This window comes from Myzus persicae, unplaced genomic scaffold, assembly GCF_001856785.1.
Source record: "Myzus persicae strain clone G006 unplaced genomic scaffold, MPER_G0061.0, whole genome shotgun sequence".
Classification (NCBI taxonomy): Eukaryota; Metazoa; Arthropoda; class Insecta; order Hemiptera; family Aphididae; genus Myzus; species Myzus persicae.
In genome coordinates this window covers 243489-252966 of record NW_019103267.1, presented here as the reverse complement: position 1 = coordinate 252966, position 9478 = coordinate 243489, and the positions used below count along the sequence as shown (strand labels likewise).

Sequence of the window (9478 nt, the reverse complement as noted above, 5' to 3'; positions counted from 1 at the left end):
ATATATCTATGGTATAATATGTATATGATATATGATCACAATTCACAAAATAAATTTAATTAAGTTTTCATTTATTCTGTGATAAGGGCCAACCCACATGCCCAATTATATTTAATATCGTATTCTTACTCTATTCCAATTACTAGGTAATATAACGTATGCTCCGACCATGAACTAAGATATAGTATAAGAGTACAATTGTACAAATAAAGGTAAATCTTAGTTCATAGTTCCGTCCACGGTTCCGAAATTCGACCTGCTGGCATTTAGCATGATGAAGTAGGTATGATTTTTCGTCATAGTATTAACAGTATCAAGCACGAATTAAGATTTAAGATAATATTATATTCTATTATTCTATGGATGTATTCTATATTCCTAGATAGGTGCAAAAATAATAGTACCTATTATTATTCGTGGTAATGTGGTATCAAGTCTTTGTATTAACTACCTTTAAATATCTTAGTCCGTGGTAATTAGTATATTTATACTCTGTCACTCTCCTCATAGACTACAATGATTACTCTATAATTGGCCAATCGCCAATCCAATGCACTAAATAAAATCTGTGGTTCGGCAGTTCAGCTAACATGAAGACTAGAATATTCTATCAATTTCACTTATTCTGTGACTCATATTCTCATATTCTGTCTTCATTTCAGTTCTTTTGCTTCACGATTAAAGATATACTTATAAGAGTTAAGATACCTATATCTTAAATAGTGGTTTGCAGATACATGTAACTGTAAGCCGTCATGTTCAGTTTATTCAAATTCCCCCTCAATTTACTTTTATATTTTGTATTTAATCGTTTCACTGATTCAGCTAATGATCATTAAATTTAAATTAATTGAAGCGCGTCGTCTTTGAAAGTTTACAATTATTCGTTTATTATTTAATAATATTAAAATACTAATAGGTACCTATTTTTTTTTTTAATAGTCAAGTGATGTGATTATTTTTTCAGGAACCAAACTCATTTTTTCGCCAGATTACCTTGAAGTGTATCAGAGCTTTGATGTCAAGCTTTTGGGGTGGGGTACTTACCTAGATATATCTTTACCGAAACATTTAAAATTTCAACTGTCCCAGAATACAGTGTAGTAATCAATGCTTGATTTGGAAAAAAATTAAAAGGGGGGCTCAGCTGATGTTGGATGAAAGAGGGTTCTACACAAAATTAACATTGAACCATAACATTACCGTGGGGTAAGGCCCCCACACCCTACTCCAGAAACAATTGTACCAAAACAATATTAAATTCCTCAAATATATAAAAAAAAAATTGAAAAAATTATTTATTAATTTCTGATAACTGATAAGTTTCATGATTTTATATCAGAAGCAATCCACTGCAGCTGCTAAGAATTAACCATGGACTAAGATGTTGAAAGAAAAAAAATAAAACCATCCATTTATTTGTGTTGCAATAGTTAAACATTTTTTATCTGTATTTTACAGTTCTAAGAAGTTTTAACAATTCATTTTTTTTCGAAGATACAAGGTAAAAATATTATGGATATTATATTTTGCATCAGAAAACTGATTAACTTAAATTTTCTTATTCACTATACTAAATATTTCGTTTCCAGTACTCCGTTTCAAAAAATATAAAGGGTAAGCTGATAGCAACAAAAAGGGGGACTTCGTAGTTTGTCCCCCCTTCCAAAAAACACTGGTAATAATACTTATAAATTATAAATTATTCATATATTTTTGATACCATATTTGACATATTTAGAATTTAGATAAGGTTATTTCCATAAAGTTATTTTTTGCACAACCAACTGCAGGGCACGGCAGTAGAGCACTGGTGGCTACTGAGTGATATTAACATTATAAATGATCCTATATAAATATGTATTAAGGACAAGAGCGAAAAGGTACTTTTTTATTGTATGCATAGACAATTTTTAAAAGGCCACACACAAAAATTGCACTAATGGCATACTACACGAAGCCACTTGCAATGCTTTTCTCACAATCCATAAAAATGAGAGATTCTTTCACATAGATACTCGCAGACTTAGAAGAAAAACTGCCATAAATAATGCAGTTTAGCTCCCCAACGATTTTTGGAATTTTTTTGAAATCTATGAATTTTAACGAGCAATGGTTCAATCAGATTTGGTCGGGCGGACCTATTTTCAAATGGTAATTATAACATTTTAAGGCTCGTGACTTTGAGTATTCCCATCGGTTTTATTTTTTTTTTAAATTAATTTATAAACAATAACATAACAAGTAAGTACGATAAGTAATTTCTGATTGCACCAAAATGCTAAAGATAAAAAAGTGACATATAGGTAGGTACGACAAAAATCTAAAATGTTATATTTTGTGTTTTAAACTTGCATGAAAACTCGATTATGATTTTGTACCTCGTTAAGTGTTGAATTTAAATTTAATTATAAATTATGACATACGAAAGACGATTCTGAGCGATGACTAAATTAGGTACGTTTAGTAAATTGTATGGTATTTATACCATTTATATTAATAAAGTAGGTTAATTTACTTTACTATTATTTATACGGAAGGTTGAATTGATTTTGGGACGAAAAAATCGACCATAACATTACATTTGGTATATAGATTATAGAACAAACATATCATTAAATGGTAAGTGCATAGATTCCAAGATTCTATCGTATAGTTTTTTTGTGATATTATCCAGCTTTTTTGGAAATGAACAATATCGCAACAAGAGGACTTTCATGAACTGATAGTATTTTTACTATTTTATAGGTTCATGTCTGTATTACAAAAAATAATTTATTTGTTTGATTATTTTTATTTATTTTACATTTCTATTTATTTTATTTACTTTCATTTCAAAGGTACAGACGTACACTGTATACAGTGTACAGTATATATTAAAATGGCGTTCCGTCTCATTATTCAACACTATAACTATTAAATATTTAAATAGATAAAATAAATAATATAATTGGATTTATGTGATTTATATATTTTATTATTAATATATTTACTTATTTCATTTTGGTTTCCATGGAAATTGTGTGTAGTGAGCATAATTTCGTTTTCTGCAATTTTTTCGGCTTTGTACTCCCCTTAAAGAAATTTTACATCGATCATTTTTGCAAATTTTTAAGATCTTGTCGAATTTGGAATAAATTTATTAATTTGTCAAAGTATTTATTCTACTTTAAGACGTGACACATAATGTACACAAAAACACACATCATTAAACCAAAACATTCATTGCTCAGTCCTGAACCTTAAATGTACGTATATTCAAAAACGTAATAAATGTATTATATATTTATGTTATAACGATTATAATTATACTTTAATGCATTGGATTGTTATGTAGCCGTGTAGGTAGATACCTATATACTGCAGACTGCAGATCGATTATATTTTTAAACATAAAATAATTAAAAGCCTAAAACTCATTATTTCAAAAATGCCAGCTTTTAAAATAAAAAGTCAAAAACTAAAGTAACGGTGTCTTGGATAGATAAAGTTTTAGATTTTAATGTTTTGTACAGAGTACATTCCATATTAGACTATATAATATAATCTACTTTAAACGTAACACGCTCTTTTAATTTATTCACTATCAATATGTATAGCATATTTTACATTTTTGCAATTTATTAAAACTTTTGGATACTAAAATACAATCTCCTATAATAGGTAGATACCTAGTATAGTAAGCTGAAAATATTATACCTACGAATTACTAATTGTTCATGAACAGTGGAAATTTTCAGCTGTGAATTAAAATATTAAAATTAATTTGATTTATTTAATTCAATCCATAAATCTATAAATCTATAATAGTTCTTAAATCGTGACGTCATATAATTTATAAAGTATAATATCAAGATTCAAGGCTGTCTATAAAAATATTTTACACCAATACATTTTCATTCGCTAATATACAGACATATAATTATGTGGGTAATCATAAAAAATATATATAAATCCAAAACATTTCCCGCCAAAAGTAAAAATCAAATTCCAAAAAATGATATCTACCTATACAGATACAGATTACAAAATATCAAGTGTGGTTATTTTTTCTAGTTGTTTACTTATTCCATTTTTGTGCGGTGTTTGTAAATATGTACTTTGTAATGTTAGTATTACAATTATTTTAGTCTATACTGTTTAATTTATTATTCATTAGTCATTTGAAATTTGAATTTGTATTTTCATTATTGGTTGCCAGTTAGTTAATGCAATTTTATGATATAATTTCTTATTTTAAACTAATATGTTTTATTAGATTATAAAACATATTAGTTAGATTATATTATATCTATTATACTTCATATTATTATAACTAGGGGTTATAGTCTTAGTGCAGTCTACAGGTGTTGTTTATTGTTATCATAGTAAATACAGATCTGAAATTCTGAAATGATTTCTTTTTTATTTAAACTAATGACTAGGTTAACAGCATACAATGACAAACAAAATTATATTCACAACAGTCACAGCTCGAGAACAATAAAGTTGGCATTAATATGTTTGTACACCAAAGAAATCATTATTTTGGAAAAGCCTGAAAAAGTATAAACGTCTATATATTTGACACATTAATAACTTTTTGTACTAGCATAATAATTTAATAATATTCTAGTCATCTATAAGATTAAGGTAGGTACACAATTATATTTCAGTTATTATATTTTGGTCAAGAGGATTTGAAACGCTGAATACATGTGAATTAGCAATAATGATAAAATTTGTCCTTGGCCTTATGTATCATATAATATGATTATTCTTTATCTATTATAGCTGGCACTTTGACATGTTAGTCATTTTTGTATACTAATACTCACCGGTCACTAACACTAATTATTTATTTTATAGAAATAATAATTCACTAATGGAATTATGATAGCAGCTAGTTGTAAAAGCCAACTTTTTAGACAGCATCGTAATCGTGTCAATCTGTTTGGTGAATTTTCAAAAGTAACCGTGATGAATAACTGTAGACTTGCTCAAGATACATTTGTATTTCGACAGGTTATTTCTGGTTTTTTTATTTTTATCTATAAACATTTTATACTTCCGATAATTTTAGCTATTATTTTATTTAGTTGTTTGATCAAGAATCTTGGACATATACTTATCTGTTGGCTGATTATGTAGCAAAGGAAGCAATAATTATTGATCCAGTTATCGAACAAGTGAACCGCGATCATTCAATACTTAAAAGACTTGGTTTAAACCTTTTATACTGTGGTATGTATTTTTTTATTTCTTAAATATAATATCTCTATTGATTTCATGTTTCAATTATTATGTTTAATATGCACCTAATTTTTTTTCAGCCAATACTCATGTACATGCTGATCATGTGACTGGAACTGGTGAACTGAAGAAGTTAATACCAACTTGTGAAAGTGTTATTTCCTTATGTAGTGGAGCTCAAGCAGATAAATATGTGAAATCGGGGGATGAAATACAGTTTGGAAGGTACTCTGTTGAAGTTAGACAAACTCCAGGGCATACTAATGGTAAATATTACATAACATTTTGTATTATATGATATTGGATAATGGGTGAAACTTTTAATGAATTCAATATAGTTTTATAAATATAGTTCAAAATATAATTTTTGTGTACCTGTATCATAGATAAGAGATATTAAAGACCAAACTGCTTTTACAAAAAAAAAAAAGTTAACAGAAAAACCACACAGTTAATTTGCCTCTGGTGTTCATAATATAGGAATTAAATATATTATTTTAGAATTTTAAAGTAAATATTCAATACTTTTGGCCATAATTTATAACAAATAATTTGAGTGGTAAGATAACGAATTTATGCACATGTGTATGATGTAACATTTAGGTTGTATTAATTGAGATTTTAAATTTGTACTATGATATACTGTCATTAATGCTTTTCTGCGAATATCTTTTTATAAACCACAGATAATAATCTATAATAATATAAAAGTGATAAATTGAATAATTTATCATTGCCTCGAAATCAAATCCTTTCTGAAACTCAATACTTGTCTATTGTAGTTTTACTGCATTGTTTGCATCAAGTAGTCAGCAGTCACAGCTAAACACTTGTAGAGTGTAATAAATACAATTTTTCTATTTATTTTGAAAATATATTTTTATGAGTTCAAGGAAAATACAATAGATACCTATGGTGCCTGGATGAAAAATAGATTCTTTTTAATTGGAAAGGGTAGAAATTTCCAAGCTATAAGTATGTGAAAAAATAATTACTATTTGTTAGTTGTGGTGAGATAGGCTGTTTATGATAAAAATGAGCAAGTAAATTTTTTAACAATACCTGTTATTAAGTTTATCTCTAAAAAAAAAATGTAGAAAAGTATCAAAACTTTAATTATATAATAATTACATTTCTTAAATAACTGCTAATAAATACTTAAAAACAAGCACACAAGTAAATAAATAAATATACCGTATTTCAAAAATATTAATGAATTAATAAAATAATAGAGAATAGTGCAAAAAATATATTATAAAGCAGGTACCTAGTTTTATAAATGCTATTAAAATAACTTATACGTCTTATTAATATAATATAAGTATGTATTGATGTATTTTAGGTATTATTAATGTAATTTTTTAACCAAAATGTCAACATTTTAACATTTATGTAATTTAGATAAGGTTTCAAGAAAATAATAATACAATTTTAAAATAAAATTTAAAATTTAATTTAAATTGCTTACATATTTTTGTTTGTTAAATAAAATAAAAACATACTGCAATAAATGTATAACAATTGGCATAACCTAATTTTGACGGTAACATTTTTTTTTTATCACGTATTTACCTATAGTAAAAATATTTTAGTTTCATATAAAAATGGATTTCCAAAAAAGTTTACAAATATTATCTACTTGATGCAAACAATGCAGTAAAACTTAAATAGATATTTCAGTTAAAAATAGATATGATTTATGAGCCGGGTTGGAATTTTATAGCATTTGCAAATTTCTAATAAAATGCTTAAGAAATAGCACAGTAAGCATACAATTTGTTTTATGATTCATAGTTGTATCAGTAATATAAATTTGTATCAATATAAAATCTTGATTATAATTTACAATATTTATTAATGTAAAAAATGTATAATTTTACAATCAAGTTATATAAATTGTACTAAGAACAGTACCTATATTTTAATGTAGTATATGTATATTTATCTATATTCTTTCAAATATTGCTGTAAAATGTTTTGTTATCAAATTCGAAAAAGTATATATTATAATGTAAACAAGAGAGATTAAACAATTTTAAATTTACATTTTTATAAAGTAAATAATTAATGTTTATAATTTATAAATAATTATTATAGTTTTTGTAAGTTCTGTAAAAAAATTTTTAAAATTATGTTTTTGATTCCAGGCTAAATAAATTTTTTTTGCCTATGACTACAAATTTTTAATTTTATATAATTTGCATTTACGTAATACATATAAAAATTAATATAATTAATTAATTTCATGTATTTTATACTAACCTAATATTGTGATCTAAATCATGTTTCTGATGTATAGGTTGTGTTACATTTGTTTGTCACGATGAAGCAATAGCCTTCACTGGAGATTGCTTGTTGATTGGTGGTTGTGGACGCACTGACTTTCAAGAAGGAGATCCTGAAACGTTATACTCTTCTGTTCATGAACAAATATTTTCGTTACCCGATTATTATAAAGTATATCCGGCACATGATTATACGGGTATGTTCTAAAAAGTGAAGATAAAGTTTTGTAATTTCAATGCATAGATTACAGGTCATACAGCTATTGTGTTTGAAACATTAATACACTATAAACTAATATTTGTGTTTTAAAAAAAGTGTAGTATTCCTTATATTAATCAAACCCAGTATCTAAATCCTTATGTCTTCTGAACTCATTTCATTATTAAATATAAGAATATTGTCTTAACTTAGAACTAGTTAAATAGTATGTAATAAGTTACCGATAAGGGTCAGGCTTAGACGTTAGCTACTGTACTTAAAAAGTACATTATTATATATACCTAACTTAAAAATTACTTATATACAAAACAATGCAGTATTTTTTAAGTAAATAAATAATAGGTAATATAAAACTAGAATGGCAATGTATACATCAAAAAAAAATGTAAATGTCATCAATATCTTGGTCTTATTATCATATTGTTAATTATACCTATATTAATTTCAGGTCAAACCGTTTCTACAATTGGAGAAGAAAAGACTTATAATCCACGACTCTCTAAGTCTTTAGATGAATTTATTGAAGTGATGAACAATTTAAATTTAGCATATCCTAAAAAAATTGGTTAGTAACAATTATAGTATATTATATTTAATCTAAAATATAATCAATTATGATATTTTTACAGTGTAAATGTGATATTATTTTATTTTCAGATGTTGCTTTACCACTCAATTTGAAATGTGGTATTCAAGACGAATTGAAAAACAATGATTGACAATTTTATTTTACCATGATAATATAAAATATTGAATTTGTTTAAAATGTTATTCTATTAAAAATTAAATAATTACAATTAAAATGATCCTGTTCTATTTTTTTCAGAACTATCTTAAAATCACATGCTGAATATTTAGTACTTACTCGGATATACCTTACTTAAAAAATGTATTATTCAACCATTTATAGTTAATACAATATATACACATTTTTTTTTTTTTATGAACCTATCAATATTTAAAATTATTTATATATTTAAATGTTAAGTTTTTTAAACTAGTTAAACTTCAATACTTGTTAAAACTGTTGTTTAAAATGAAGGCTTTAATTCATAATATTTTAAATAATATGATAAATTTTTAAAAATTCCAACTTCCATTTAACTAAAATTATTCCAGACAAATACAATTTTATACAGATCATTTTTATGCATCAACAATATGTCAAACAAAATTAATGAATTCTTATAATAATATAATAATCAATTCCATAATTAAAAGTTAATCTTATAAAAATGGAAACTTTGTTACTTTACTGGACACCCATTTTTTGCAATTTTTTTTTTAGTATTATTTAGTTAACGATACTGGAAACGATGGTGAAGTCAGTATGTGGCGGTTGACCTTAGTTTCAAAGTTTTGGCCTAATGATATTCTCTATTTTGCGATTTTTCTTTCACTCATCATTCTAATTTACTTTGCCTATTACGAATATTTACTTTTTTTTTTAGAAACTTATGTCCAATAACGAGTTAGGAACTATGGCAAAATCAAAATTTGTTAGCCGGTCAGTCTAGTGATGTACAAATTCCTAGGAATATAATTCATTTTTAAATATTGATCAATGTTCCAGTGTTAAATTAAAGTAATAGTTGTAAATGACCCAAATGACAAACGGTATAAACCTAACTTAAATAAGTTATATACTTAAATTTCACGATAAAATATAAGTAGCATAAGTATTTACTGGCTCTAGTCGCCAGACTTGATGATCAATTATAGTAACATATTTTTTTTTTTT

At 25.6% G+C, this 9478-nt stretch overlaps 1 protein-coding gene across 6 annotated transcripts; it reads left to right on the top strand.

Annotated features, from left to right (window-relative positions):
- Window positions 1-204: 204 nt before the first annotated feature.
- On the top strand, window positions 205-8543 carry LOC111034118 (persulfide dioxygenase ETHE1, mitochondrial). Of its 6 annotated transcripts, XM_022315162.1 has the most exons (8): window positions 4330-4346; window positions 4425-4632; window positions 4849-5004; window positions 5079-5223; window positions 5313-5498; window positions 7532-7714; window positions 8186-8302; window positions 8395-8543. In XM_022315162.1, the coding sequence occupies exons 3-8, from the start codon at window positions 4873-4875 to the stop codon at window positions 8454-8456; spliced, it is 825 nt and encodes a 274-aa protein (XP_022170854.1). In that variant the 5' UTR covers window positions 4330-4346; window positions 4425-4632; window positions 4849-4872; the 3' UTR covers window positions 8457-8543. The 6 variants fall into 6 exon arrangements, with proteins under 6 accessions (XP_022170857.1, XP_022170856.1, XP_022170855.1 ...); XM_022315165.1 differs by lacking the exons at window positions 4330-4346; window positions 4425-4632 and adding an exon at window positions 205-279; XM_022315164.1 differs by lacking the exons at window positions 4330-4346; window positions 4425-4632 and adding an exon at window positions 4091-4108.
- The last annotated feature ends 935 nt before the right edge of the window (window positions 8544-9478 follow it).

Coding starts and splice junctions, on each gene's coding strand:
- LOC111034118 (XM_022315165.1), top strand. CDS start 4,873: ATGATAGCAGCTAGTTGTAAAAGCCAACTTTTTAGACAGCATCGTAAT. Junction 5,224..5,312: donor TTTAAACCTTTTATACTGTG/GTATGTATTTTT, acceptor ATTTTTTTTCAG/CCAATACTCATGTACATGCT. Junction 8,303..8,394: donor AGCATATCCTAAAAAAATTG/GTTAGTAACAAT, acceptor TTTTATTTTCAG/ATGTTGCTTTACCACTCAAT.